Source organism: Amblyomma maculatum, chromosome 3 (genome assembly GCF_055883805.1).
Source record: "Amblyomma maculatum isolate TAMU_Amacu chromosome 3, ASM5588380v1, whole genome shotgun sequence".
NCBI classification, from domain to species: Eukaryota; Metazoa; Arthropoda; class Arachnida; order Ixodida; family Ixodidae; genus Amblyomma; species Amblyomma maculatum.
The window spans coordinates 105,373,897-105,387,602 of NC_139346.1; the positions used below are offsets into that span (position 1 = coordinate 105,373,897).

The 13,706-nt window shown below is 44.3% G+C and overlaps 1 protein-coding gene across 1 annotated transcript; it reads left to right on the forward strand.

Moving 5' to 3' along the window:
- Window positions 1-218: 218 nt before the first annotated feature.
- LOC146195482 (receptor expression-enhancing protein 5-like) lies at window positions 219-11,387 on the forward strand. Its single transcript, XM_084596813.1, has 4 exons — window positions 219-333; window positions 3,230-3,323; window positions 4,625-4,763; window positions 11,082-11,387. The coding sequence occupies exons 1-4, from the start codon at window positions 219-221 to the stop codon at window positions 11,385-11,387; spliced, it is 654 nt and encodes a 217-aa protein (XP_084452939.1).
- Window positions 11,388-13,706: the final 2,319 nt, after the last annotated feature.

Sequence of the window (13,706 nt, forward strand, 5' to 3'; positions counted from 1 at the left end):
ATTCATCAACAGGATTATCAGCTATGTAGGGCTGGGCATCATGAAGCTGAGGAGTACGCGTTTTTAAGCTTGAATTGAGATAATGACTGGCAGATAGCTCGCTCATTTGATCTCGCTCCTTATGTGGGTAATGCTAGATTTCCACGAAACGACACCTCCAGCGCAATGGCAGAAAGGAACCGCCTTAGCAAAGAAGACAATGAAGAAGATCGTGAAAAATGGCCGAGGTGCACCAGGAACTGTCCGCTGTGCTGCGCGAACGAAGCCTGCTGTCCGGCGTCCTCGACAAGGTCGAAGCCGTCACCAAGATCAAGAGAGAACTGCTCGTTTACTGTGAGTATGTCGAACATAGAACCCCACTCCGTTATCAGCGCAGAGATTGGCGAGTCAATCACCTCCCGAGGTTAGGATGCGGTTGTCTATCAGATCATTTCGTATAGGATCGTAGGTTTTTACGATTACCGCCTGGCGCCGCATTGGCTTATCAACCGTCTTGGAATTTAGTCAGTTAGAGACAGTTTTTTTTTTAACTGGGTACAAGCGCGAGACAGATATCTGACGCAGCTAGCCAGCTTTCGCCTACAAGCTGTTTGATTTCAAACCGGAATCTAATGCGGAGACTCGCAGCTTGTGTGTATCCACAGTTTTCCTAATATGTATTTAGATAGCTAGTGCTGATACGATGTTGTCGGTTTAAAATGTTCTTGGAAGACAACGCTGTTAGAACGAAACACGGAGAAGTGTGAAGCTACGGTCGTTGTACCCTTGTCGTCGATGGATACCATGGCATCCTCTAAAAGTAACTTTATCCTTTTTGACTCTTCTCGCAACTAGTCTACATTCACTTTGAATGTGACACATAACAGATTACAGGTGGAATGCACGACCTATGCTATCTCATAGCGAGAATAAGCGCCTTGAAGAAAATAAGGCAACTGTAATTATTTCGCGAGTATTTTTCGCTCAGCAGGCTAAGGTTATTTATTTATTTTATTTACAAAATACTGCGGACACTGAGTCCAAGCAGGGTGGGTGAACAAGTCAATCAAGGTACAAAAGAAAACGCAACACTTCAAAAAAAGACAACACAGTATAGCAGGAATTGGTTAAAACTCATGGGACAATGGATTAACTAGCTGATTCCAATCTGTTATTGTGCGTGGAAAGAACGAAAATTTGTAAGTGTCTGTTCTAGCGAATATAGGGGTTAGAGGACTGGGATGGTGTTGACGAGTTTGTCTGGTTGGTGCCGGCGTTAAGTATGATGACGGATCCAAACCGAGTTTGTTATGTAATAACTGATAAATAAACTTTAATCTAAGCTTTCTTCTTCGATGTTCAAGTAGTTCAATTTTATTTGTCTCCATTAAAGTGGTTGGGGAGTCAGACCTTGCATATTTATTAAAAATAAACCTGACAGCTGTTCTCTGTATTCTTTCCAGATTTTTTACGTTAGATTTAGAATACGGGTCCCACACTATGCATGCATATTCGTGTTTAGGTCTAATTAATGAAGAATAACAAAGTAGCTTAATGTTAGAAGGAGCATTTTTTAGTTTATGTCTTAAGCAGCACAATTTTCTAAATGCAGCAGAACAGATATTGTTTATGTGCAAGTTCCGCGATAGATTGCTACTTATGGTTACTCCTAGGTATTTGTAGTTGGATACTTGTTGAAGAGGGAGAGAGCCTAATTTATATGTGTAGCTATGACGTATGGTTTTTCGGGTTATCGGCATATAAACACTTTTATCAGCATTCAGAATCATGCCCCATCGGTCGCACCATTCGAAAACGTTGTTCAAGGCACTGTCCAGGTCACATTGATCTTCCCTATTTGTAACTTCTCTGTATAGAATACAATCTTCAGCAAACAATCGAATTTGCACCGGTGGGTTAACAACTTCAACAATATCATTGACATACAAAAGGAATTACTAGCGTATTGAACGAATTTCAGTGTTTGTTTTTCATAGTTAGCCATTTCTTGTTATACTTGGTCCAGCAAAATAATAACACAGTTTCGAAGACCAGGGCAAATGGTCCATTCAGCAATATGAAACTGCACAGCAGTAGTGCATATTCAACCACCCATGATGTGACGCGGTGCTAGCTAAAGTAAAGCCAAATTGTGAGAACTATTCAACATTACAGTGCACTGTTCACATGATCAGACATCGCTTTGCGAAAGTGGCTGGCTCAGAAGCGCTGTCAGCGGCAATCTCGACATAAAGAAGGCGAGACCTTGCATCGCCTGATGAACGGTGCGCGGTACAGTAGTGCATATTCAACCACCCATGATGTGACGCGGTGCTAGCTAAAGTAAAGCCAAATTGTGAGAACTATTCAACATTACAGTGCACTGTTCACATGATCAGACATCGCTTTGCGAAAGTGGCTGGCTCAGAAGCGCTGTCGCCTGATGAACGGTGCGCGGTAGCCCGCTGAGCGCCATGTTGCGGAAGGAAGTGCGTCACCAAAGTCTGTTCAACGTAGAAAACTTCCTGATAACATACAAAGTTTCCCTATTAGCATTTCATTTAATTAAATATCAACGCAGCACACTAATTTTGAATATACTTTGATTTCTATATATCTCGGTCTCTCTGTGTCGTTTATCTATGTCAAGCTTTCTGCTCGGTATTTTCTAAATAAAAAATATTTTTCAGTGATATCGAAGATTACTCAGTGTTGCATGTCATGCTCAGTTCAGGACTGTTGGCGATCCTTGGAACTGACTTCACAAGGTGCACGGGTCCATCACTTATGCGAACTTTAGAAATGACGTGGTTATCAGGGATGGTTATGAGCATCAATATAACCATCATCACTTCGCTGGCACGTAACAAATGTGAAGTTTGGTGTTGTCCACCGATGCCCGTTTAGATGCAGGCAAGGTGGTAGGGTTGCTCCGAAGCAACGGTGGACGCTGACCCGGTTGCTTTCTAATTGTCCTTCATGCTTAGTAAACTTTAGTCCGCCATATGAATTCTTACGTCGTACGTTTCGCGCATATACAGTGCCCCGCAACACGTAAAGTAGAAGTAAAGTTTGTTCCGAAGATCCAGTTATTTGCTGGCTCAATGGTATTCTATAACAACGGCCCTACTCAGAAACCGTTTATGGCTTTTTGTGTGGTAATAATGAGCCAAACGTTCATAAAAATAGGGGCCAACATACGATCGAGCAGAATAGCCTGGTATGAAACTATTGTGTGGCTTTTGCGCAGTGCTAGCAGGCCTGGTCGTCATCCTCTTCCTGCTAAATCTGGCCGGGGCGAGAGTGACGCACCTCATCACCACCGTGTGGCCTGTGCTGGGCAGGTGAGTGGCGCACAAGTGACCGCTAACGAGCAGCGCAGCATTACAAGTCGGAGTTCCAGCCGCATCTCTCGGTGAAAAACAGCAAACGCTACAATTTCTATGCGCCGCTTTACGAACGAAACATAAAGAAAATAAAACGTTTGTGGTAGACGTTTACATTGCTCGCTTGCTTCTTTACTTATTCATTTTTGAACCAGAACAGTACAAGTAATACCCATTGGAATTTTAAGGAAAGAGGAGAGGGGAAGAGAAAATAATAAATATCGGAGCTTTCATTGTGTGCTGTCGATGCTTGTTCAAATAAACACCTTCTAGCACAGAAATGTTTGCAGCCATAAAAGCTCGCTTCATACGAAAGTCGCTCCAGTTTCAGTCCAGTTGTGATACTGCGCCATAAGAATGGACTAAATTCAGTAGTCTATGATAGTTCGCATTACGGACGGCATTCTGCTCAGCTCAGGGGGCCTTTCTGGATATGTGAATGTTTCGATAATAAAGCGCGAAGCCAGCCTTAATATGCCCTTTTCAAGCTGTCCAAGAATACCTTGCGTGCGTGTAGCTCAACTTAGGAGGACAATGTACGCGACGTTGGGCAAGCCGTTCGCTGCGCTTTTCCTCGAGGAAGTAGTGGTCGCATCCAAGCTGTCCAGACGGAATCGAAGGACACGATGTACATCTAGCAAATTTTTCTTACTTTTTTAAAAATAATTGCTTTTAGCTCGGCGACCGAAACAGAAGCAGCCTTTATTCACGCCATAGGCGTAAGAAAAATGCGCGAACTCTCGTTATTCGCTAACCCAGTAAGCCCAGGTAGAGACAAGAGCCAAAATGTGATCCTTGTCGACTATAGCTAAGCAATAATGAATTGCAAACACAAGTGAAACATATGGTAAACGCAAATTTAGTCAGAAACCTGCACTGCTGTTGCCACAGGCAAGTGCGGCTCGCCTAGTGTCTGCTAGCAGTGCTGAGGAAGGCGTCGCGTAAATGATTGTATCATCAATTGTATTATCAATTTGAGACCACAGTCAAGTGAAAATGTACTACAAAGTAACTACTTCCCCTCACTATTTCCTGCTCCGATGGGAAGCAGGCAATGCGTATCCTCCATGAGGGCAGTGAAAGAGCAGCGCATTTATTTCCTTGGCGCGTAAGTGGGCGTCGCCATTGCGTTAAGCGCTACACTTGCGCCTGCAGGATCCGTAGGATGGTAGTTTGTGGGTGGAACAAGCAACAAACGAACATCGTATACATATAGTATTCACTTTAATATTTTCGTGTTTCTTTTGTTTGCCTCGCAGCCTCCGAGCCATGGACAGACAGTCGGCCGACTTGCAGGAGAAGTGGCTCGGATACTGGATACTGTACACCTTTGTCAACAGTTTCGAGTGGCTCTTCGTGAGGCTTCAAAGGAAGATAAAGCGAATATACGTTTTGAAGGTGAGGCAAGTGGTTCTCTTAGCCGTGCAGGAACAACAGCTAGACTGGCTGTGCTATGACAGTTATGCGGTGTCTTTAGCCGGGCCTGCTCTCGGGCTTGTCGTCCTAATGCTGTTTGCAATGATAACGAGGAAATACCATTGCTTAAAGACCAGTCGATTTTGTGCATGCCTTCAGCTATATTATTCGAATTAATTGTCTGCAATATATGCTTCTCATTATAGGTGTGTAAGAAAAGTTGTGAACTTACATGATGTTTAAATACTTCATTGAAATCACATTTGGGGAAACAATGAATTTGTACAGATCGGCATAGCACATGGGCTTTGAGGGTACATAAACGAAATGCATTTAGTACACAAGCTAATCAGAAAATTCTTACCTCAGGGCTGAAAATTACTCGCACTGTGGCAAGTACAACACTATGAATGGGCTGCACATGCAGCCGTTGTCCATTTTCTGTATGCGCGGTTACGCCTCATGTTTTAGTACTTCGATCAATATTTGTTCCATTCTATATGCATGATATTAACGCTGCGTATGAAAGCTGGTATAGAATTTCAAAAGAGCGGAAAGTGCTATGTATATTTTCTTGGAAAATATCTATTAGTCTAAGCCATTCTGATCGTTACTATAGCGCAGTCAAACAAATTACAAGCATGACTGTGAAATGAGAGAAGTGTAGTTTCTTACTGAGGCTTCAGCGCAAATAAAACACAAAATAGATTTTCAAAGAAAGCAACAGTGATGTCTCACAACTAATTTAAGCACAACGAAGGGAGATAATGTAGGGCATGAAAGAAAATGAAAGCAGCCCGGCTATAAATGTGTCGTGTAGCATAAATTAGCGCTACAGAAACAAAAACAAACAATATTTCCTAGATAGATTTAGCATCTGAGCATTTTAGTGCGATATTTCAGCTTGTCGCTTTATGTCCAAATGAGGTGTATACTTTAGACATCCATCACGTTCTCGATATATTTTTACATTTTTTACCCTCTGGCATGCTCCTGTCTCGCATTTTGTCAGAAATTAGATTTTTTTAGGAGAGGGCAAATATTTGAATTTTGCTCATAACGGAATGAAGGCTGTGAGTGGTATACAATATTTGCGCCGAAACTACAAGAATCATAAAGCAGCGTAGTCCCACTAACACTGTAATTGCCAAAATGAAGTTGTATACATTTTTTGTTCCTGTATTGTGGTGCATGATAAAGAACGTCACTAGCGCATGCAGCAACTTCACGACGCCAGATGTGGTGATAGATTCGGGAGCGATCTCATATAACTGACTATTTCCATATCACTCCAAAGCCTGTTTTACCGGAACATACCATGTCCTGTATCAATCTAATACCGGCGCGGCTGGCCTTGAGTACAGAGTTTGAATGTCCGGTATAGCGTTCATATCGGAGCGAAGAGTCTGGTGTGGAGTTTGTGCTGTTGTGCGCTGTCCTATGTAAAGCTTGAACAAGTATATGTGTCCCGGTATGAAGGAGACGCCCCAAAGACGATGTACGGTTCATAGTTATTTCAGTGCACAGATAAATATCAAACACAAATACTTTACATTATATCATTTTAGTATATGCGTGATTCCTGCGTTTTTCTGTTAACGCCTCGAACCCATTACACCAGCGATGCGCGTCCCAGTCCTTAAGTAAGCTCAGCTCAACGCCTGTTCTGCGTTCGTCCCCTCTGGCGTATAGTTTGATTGTTAGTTGCTATCACTGCCGCTCGCCCGGTCTATTTGTCAACCTTCATATCTGTGGCTGAAGAATAGCTTGTAACGCGGAAGTGCTTTTGACATCGGTGCGTTTCGATTTCAACATGACACACATGCTCCAGCATAAATTAAACACATTAGTGAGCATCGTATTTGCACTGATAGATTTAGGGTACGCAATGGACGAAGTAGCTACAACAAATACGCTTTGATAGAACGACCGATTTGAAACACCACAGCAAACGTAGTTGCAAGAGCATGAATTTCCCAATTTCTTAAGTATTTGTAGTTTGCTTTTAAAGTTCTCAGTATGTAATAACAAAAGTAATTCAGTAACGCTTCCTGAAGGTTTCCCACATGCTCAATGGTTACGAAATAAAACAGCGCAAGGAACGGGACGAACCACGAAGGAAGGGAGACAAAGACACAGCGCCTGTGTCTTTGTCTCCCTTCCTTCGTGTTTCGTCCCGTTCCTTGCGCTGTTTTATTTCATTATGCAATACCAACTAGCCCGGCATCTTGCACTTCTGAACTAAATGCTTAGTCTGGATGCAATTATCAGCATCGCTGCTCAGCTGACCAAACGTGTAGTGAAATGATTGGTTTGCTTTGGTTTATTGGGTTTAACGTCCCGAAGCGGCTGAGGCTATGAGAGACGCAGTATTGGAGGAAATTTCGACTACCTGGGGTTCTGTAACGTGCACTGACATCGCACAGCACACGGGCGCCTTGCTTTTCGCCTTCATCGAAAAGCGGCCGCCGAGGCAGGTATTGATGGAATATGATATATGTAATGGCACCTGATGCTTATGTATGCCGTAAGATTCATTGATTGAACGTCCTTTATTGAATAGGAGAATAGGAAGGCTCATGGTTAAGAATGGGGGTAAAGGGGAGTAGAGAAAATCTTAGTTGTCCTGCTGCCCATCACCGACAAGAGCGAATCCCTGATATGACTGACATATACACCGACACTTCAATTAATACCGAATTTGCATCTATGGGCTGGCTGTGCTATAATAACCCTTCCTTTCAAGCGCTTATGCCTACCACCTACTTCACGGTACCCATCTTTATGCTGAACTCCTCGCGATTTGGGGAGCCTTGTCAGGAGTGCCTTCCACCGTAACTGATTCATTACGTGTTCTTATTGATTCCTGAGACCTAGAAGAAAATCGCTACTCCGGGTTTGCAAGATGCAACTGCTACGTCCATACAGCGCCTCTTTAAACGCCACGAACTCGCGACCAGAGCTGTCGCTATTCACTGGACCCCAGATCACTCGAACGAATTAGGGGGCAATGCGGAGGCAAACTCCGCGGCTGCCGTGGCAGGTGGGATGTCTACATTTGCTTTTCCACCCCCCTTAATTCATCCTTATTTGACCTTTGGCGAGCAACACACCCCTTCCCTTGCCCTTATGCACTATACACGGACCAGTCCTTGTAGTTTCAGTATGCATCGCATGCAGGTGGCCACACCAGACCCACCTTTTACGCGAAAAACCCATCTCACCCGAAGTCAAGAAGTCTTCTTGAATAAGCTCATCGCCCATGCGGCTTACGCGCCACATATTATGGCCCGCTGGCGTCAGTATACAGAGGAAATGAGTACGTGCCCCTACTGTACGTCTCTAACGCGCGGCGGCATATCTCATCTGCTCTGGGATTGCCCTGTTTTTTTCTACTGGAGGCTCCGAGATTGAACCCTACCGCCTGAACTACCATTCTCTTCTAAAAAGTGCTGCTAAAAATAAATAATATTTGCTAGTATGGCTTCCTTCGTGGCCTGGTCAGAGCAATTAGATTTGAGTGTTGGCCTGATAAAACAATGAAGATTCTGCTGTAAGAATTACATGAGTCTCAATATGATGACAAAACAACCAGCATTGGTAAGTTAAGATACTGTGAGATATGTTTGCAAAAAGACCTAAGCGCGGTGAAGAAGCGGGGAGTTGATCATCCTCATCATAGCCACAAAAATATCTAGCATTCTGGAGAAGGAAACGGCTAACTATAACTACAATTTCGGCAGTTGAGGATATACGAACGTTCGAAAGTTTTGTTTGTGGTGATTTTGCAAGCACAAGAGCGCATTTTTGATCTAGATGTCAGGGCCGACCACTCATACAGGGCGGTCGCCCATCGCAACCCCTCCCAGTTTCATGGCAGGTCATTTTATTATAATACCGGTATACCGAATCTCTTATCAAATATATTGTAACGTGGTGACAAGCAGAGACGGCACAACGTGGTGACAGGATGAACGATGATATTATGGCTGGCCTAGCGGGACGGCTCCTCTCGCGCCACTGCAGATCTTCTTCGCAACACTTCCCAGGGCCACCGACCGATCGTCCCGATCGGTTCGTTGAAGTCGATGGTGACGTGATGGTGGTGATGTTCAAGAAAAGATAGAAGAAAATGATGCGCTTGCCCCTAAGATGACGATGAACACGATGATGCTTGGGTTATCCGCCTCACCTGGAGCTGTTCAACCATCCGTCACCAGTGTCCATGGGACCGATGGCTCGAGGTCACGTCGGGCGGGTGGGCGGGGGCTGCGTGTACATGTCTTGTTCCTTTGGGTTCTTCGGGTGTTTCGGGTCGTTCGTTTCGGTTCTGGTTGGTCTGTCTGTTCTCCTTGTCTTCAGATCCGGGCTGGGGGCTGGCGGTGGTAGTTGGTCGGCACTGGGCAGGAAGGGCTGGGGCGAAGCTGCTCGGCGATGTCCCAGGGCCCTCGGTCGATGGTCCCGGCGCACAGATGGCGTCGATGCTCCAAGGCGAAGATGGCGATGACGTACCCCGCACCTTCAACCAAATGTTACGTGGTGCCAAGCAAGAAGACGGCACACCAAGGCGACAGGATGAACGATGATTTTATGGCTGGCTTAGCGTGAGGGCTCCTCTCGCGCCACTCCCGATCATCTTCCCTACAATATAATATAATTTTAAGTAGCGCGCTACACCTTCAACAAAACGGGAAAATGGATGTTTTGCAACAGCCTTTCAATAGTCTATTTGTATACCTTGGAATCATATGCCTTTCCCTGTCGGCCTTTGTTCTAAATTCGAGGTATAATGCCCCCTTACATCATCAGGTGGCAATATTTGTGCTGCCTCTGGATGTCTGCATTTTTATGTGCGTAATATAGCTCAATATTTTTGTTCTGTTTTCAAATAAAGGAAACTATGACACAGCGCTCATGTGAGAATTTTCCCTTTTTGTAGTTTAATACTTTGCACTTTTTGTAATACCTATGTACTTTAAAACTATATGCAATCCTCGCTTTGATACACACTTCTTAAGTGTGGCTCTTACGTTGTCCCTTTGCTTTTTGGGCAATAGTCTCATTCAACTACGCCGTTGGATCTGTCAACGGAGAGCCAGAGCAGACGACTGTGCTGCATTTGGCTGCCCATTTGTGTGCATATGCAACATACTTCCACCGCCACTTGAAGTGCCTATTCTGTGGGTGAAGATCTTCGCCCGGAGAACACTGTGCAGTGATCCTTTAACAATGGCAAGATGTCTTATTCGCTTTTGCTCTTCTATTATTGTATGGCTACCGCGACCCCCGGATTTCAAGCCAATGCCGCATTAGCGCTGAAGCCCCTAAAAATGGCTCTTGCGGCCACTATAGAAGTACAGTTGACAATACAAGTAAACGGACTCTCTACCGCGATTGAAAGAGTGAAAAAGGTTCCCGAGCACAGACGCGAACGAGCTCTTAGTGAGCTGAAATGGGCAGCATACGAGAGTAGATGTTATCCTTCTGTAGGTGGTACTGTCATTGTGATCCTCTTTGTTCTCAAAATGGCAAGGCTTGTGGGCACAAGAGCTGTGGTAGTCGTTTGCTGATATTAACACATATTTTAATGAGCTCTACTATACGTTAGGACTAATTCTTCGCGTGAGGTATAATTTGGTAGAAGACGAAGTTATGATTACCACGAGGTTAAAATCTAGGCCATCAGCCTTTCTGCACATTAAATCTGAGACTGATACGGCACAGAAAGCCCAGTTTCACAAAACGTCACCAATGCCTTTTAAATGGTCGTCTTTGATCATTTTCTTTGTTGAAGTTCCCAATCCAGCACGGTGCAGTAAAAACATCGAGATGTTTTTAATGCTAGATGTACACACTGAAATAGCATTGTAGATCTAGTCCACATGGTCTGGATCTGCCCCTCCAATAACGACAGGAATACAAATGTACTATCCTGCGAGAGCGTATTATCAAACTGCGAAGCAGAAGCGGAACGCAGTCATGGTCCTCGCCCTGACTGTCGGCGTATCGCATTGAAGGGGGGTTTAGCCTAAGGCCTTTTCCCCGTAGCGTTTGACGGGTGCAAATAAAAGTTATTTTTCTTTCTCTCTTTTCATGGATCTAACCCTCACGGCGGAAAGACTGGCACTGTGCCTGAAACCCATCAGTCATTAACCGTGTGGTTAGAATGAATATAATTGGTCCCAACGAGCATATAACGTTGGTTAACATTTCAATGTGTCCGTAAAAGTTTATATGCAACGCTTATTTGCTAAGAGAGCTTGCAGTTTCTTTCTTACAACTCGTGCTGCAAATTCGCAGCTGCTGGTGCTGGTAGTGTGCGCCCTGCCACACCCGAAGTGTCCCGCACGAATTGTCTACGCTCGCTACCTGCGCCAGCGCGTGTGGTATGAGACAGGAGGCATCTCGAGCATCACTGCAATGGCCTCCACTGCCATGGACCATATGACATCTGCCGTGTCTAAAATCACTGATGCAGAGCAGGAGTCGCCCGCCAAGAAGAAGCCGGCGGCCCATAAAGAACCACCACAAGCATTACAAAAGAAACCCGCTGCTGCAGCTGCCAAAAAGGGGTCAGTTCACGTCTCTCACTATGTGCTGCTTTAATCAAACAATGTGACAGCAATGCGCGAATGTGGTGTTTGAGCGGACTTTGCTATGTGAGCCGTTCCACCTTATGCTGGGCTCTATGGACGCGAGTTTGTCATGGGGTCCGCCGAAATCGCTGTATCAAAACGTGATTCTGACAGGCTTTCTCCGGCGCTCTGTACTGCGGGCATTTAAATGGCGTCTTCACTTTCATCTTTATGTCGGGTAGTTAGGAGGGAATACAACCTTCCGACGCACTTATATCCTTATTCAGGTACGCGACAAAATTCTAGGCCATGCAGGCACTTTCGTATGGCATTGTTAAAGCGCGCCATTATATCTAGTTTGAGTTGTGTTTCATAGTGTGTGGTAGGTCATGACTGCATGTTAATGAGTAAGTATGAAATGAAACGGCTATAAGATAAAATGTCGCTGATTAGGAGAGTACCAAAGTGAATGTGCTCGAACAAAGAATTCTAAAAAGAGTCGAATCTGCAAGGTCGCTTCTCGGCCTTTTGCCTAAGATCAAAGTGTAAAAAAAAGAGTCGTGGATGGGAGTCATAAACTCTCATGCCATACCTTTATTCTTGAAAGTAAATGTCTCCGAAACGTTTCGATTGTTTGTTTTTTCAGCTTTAGATAACTTTCACCAGTCAATTTTCGCCAATAAAGTTATTCCCCATTTTATAGCAGGAATAGAAATATATGTATAGTAATGCTAAGCTGTCTAATATGAAACATAATGAAAACAGCAATTTTGACGATATAAGTGTTTCTTTTCGTTCAACTAATGTTGCTGCTGGCTGACGGCGGGAATTAGATTGACATTGCCAATTATGTCGGTTCCTAAAACTATGCATGATTTTTTAATAAAGATACAAGCGCATAAATGCAACTAGCTATAAATAGCATTCTATTACTATTGCAGAAAACTATTGCAGATTGTGACTCGCAGTTACCGGTATCGCTCAAGAGGAAAGTATACAAAAGTTGCATCTTGCCTGTACCCACCTATGGGGCTGAAACGTGGAGGCTAATCAAGAGGGTTCTACTTAAGTTGAGGACAACACAGAGGGCTATGGAACAAAAAATGGTAGGGGTAACATTAAGAGATAGGAAGCGTGCAGAGTGGGTCAGAGAAATAACTCAAGTTACCGACATTCTAGTGGAAATTAAGAAGAAGAAATGGACATGGGCAGGACATGTAGTGCGAAGAGAGGATAACCGATGGTCGCTGAGGGTAACAAACTGGATTCCAAGGGAAGGAAAGCTCCTCTAAGCAAGCGCTAAAATTAAAGAGCACTGCAAAATATTAATTGGAGTAATGCAAAAGCACGTCGCAGCTGTTGCTTGCTTCTGGTTGCTTCTAGTTGCTTAATTCACTTCTTGTTTACCCATTTTAGTTTTTGGTACTTTAAAATTGTGCGCCAAGCCCTTCCTAAGCCCTTTTTCGGCTGTACTTCCGGTTGTGTGACGCCACATCCTTGATATCAAATTAATTCACTTCTTGTTTACCCATTTAGTCTTTGGTACTTTCGAACTGTGCGCCAATTCTTTCCTATGCCCTTTTTCGGCTCTACTTCCGGTTGCATGATGCCGCATTCTTGACGTCACCCTAATTGGATGACTTAACTATTTTACTCTTGGTACTTTAAAATTGTGCGCCAATCTCTTCCTACGCCGTTTTTTTAACCCGATTTCAGGTTGTGTGACGTCCCATCCTTGACGTCACTTTAATTGATTGCTTTACTTACTATTTAGAATATGATACGTCTTGACGTCAGCCTGATTGACTCTATTATATACTCTTTTAGCATTTGATACCTTCAAATGTGGCGCAAAGAAATTGGCTAGTGAGGGAATTTTCGCCTCTACTTTTACATTTTTGCCTATAATTAAAACCTAATTACCTTTTTGGCCTAATTATTTTTTCGACACAACATTACGTCACCCTCTATTGATTCTCTACTCGGAATCTCCAATACCATGAACGAACTAATCGAATCAACCCTCAACGCCCAGTATGAGGCTCTTACTCGCACATGCTGGCTGAGCGGTGCTGCAGTAAGTTGGGATTTCCCGCCGAGAGCGGCCCCAAGTTATGCTGAACTTACACCGAAATATTGCCTAAATCTCCTCATCCCTCCCATTCCCAAACGGATGCACCCGGAACATCACGCCGAGAGACGGGCCAGGCCGACCAGGCTCGTCAGTTCGAGAAACGCTTCAGCGGACGTCCGGACGCCACGTATACGGACGCCTCTCACCATCCCTCGAAGCCAGCTATAGTGGCGGTAGCTCTCGCCCCTCCCCGCAGCTGGTACACAGACATCAGCA

Excerpts from the sequence above, each read along its gene's own strand:
- LOC146195482 (XM_084596813.1), top strand. The coding sequence starts at position 219 with ATGGCCGAGGTGCACCAGGAACTGTCCGCTGTGCTGCGCGAACGAAGC. Across the intron at positions 334-3,229 it reads GAGAGAACTGCTCGTTTACT|TGCTAGCAGGCCTGGTCGTC; the intron begins GTGAGTATGTCG and ends GCTTTTGCGCAG. Across the intron at positions 3,324-4,624 it reads GTGTGGCCTGTGCTGGGCAG|CCTCCGAGCCATGGACAGAC; the intron begins GTGAGTGGCGCA and ends TTTGCCTCGCAG.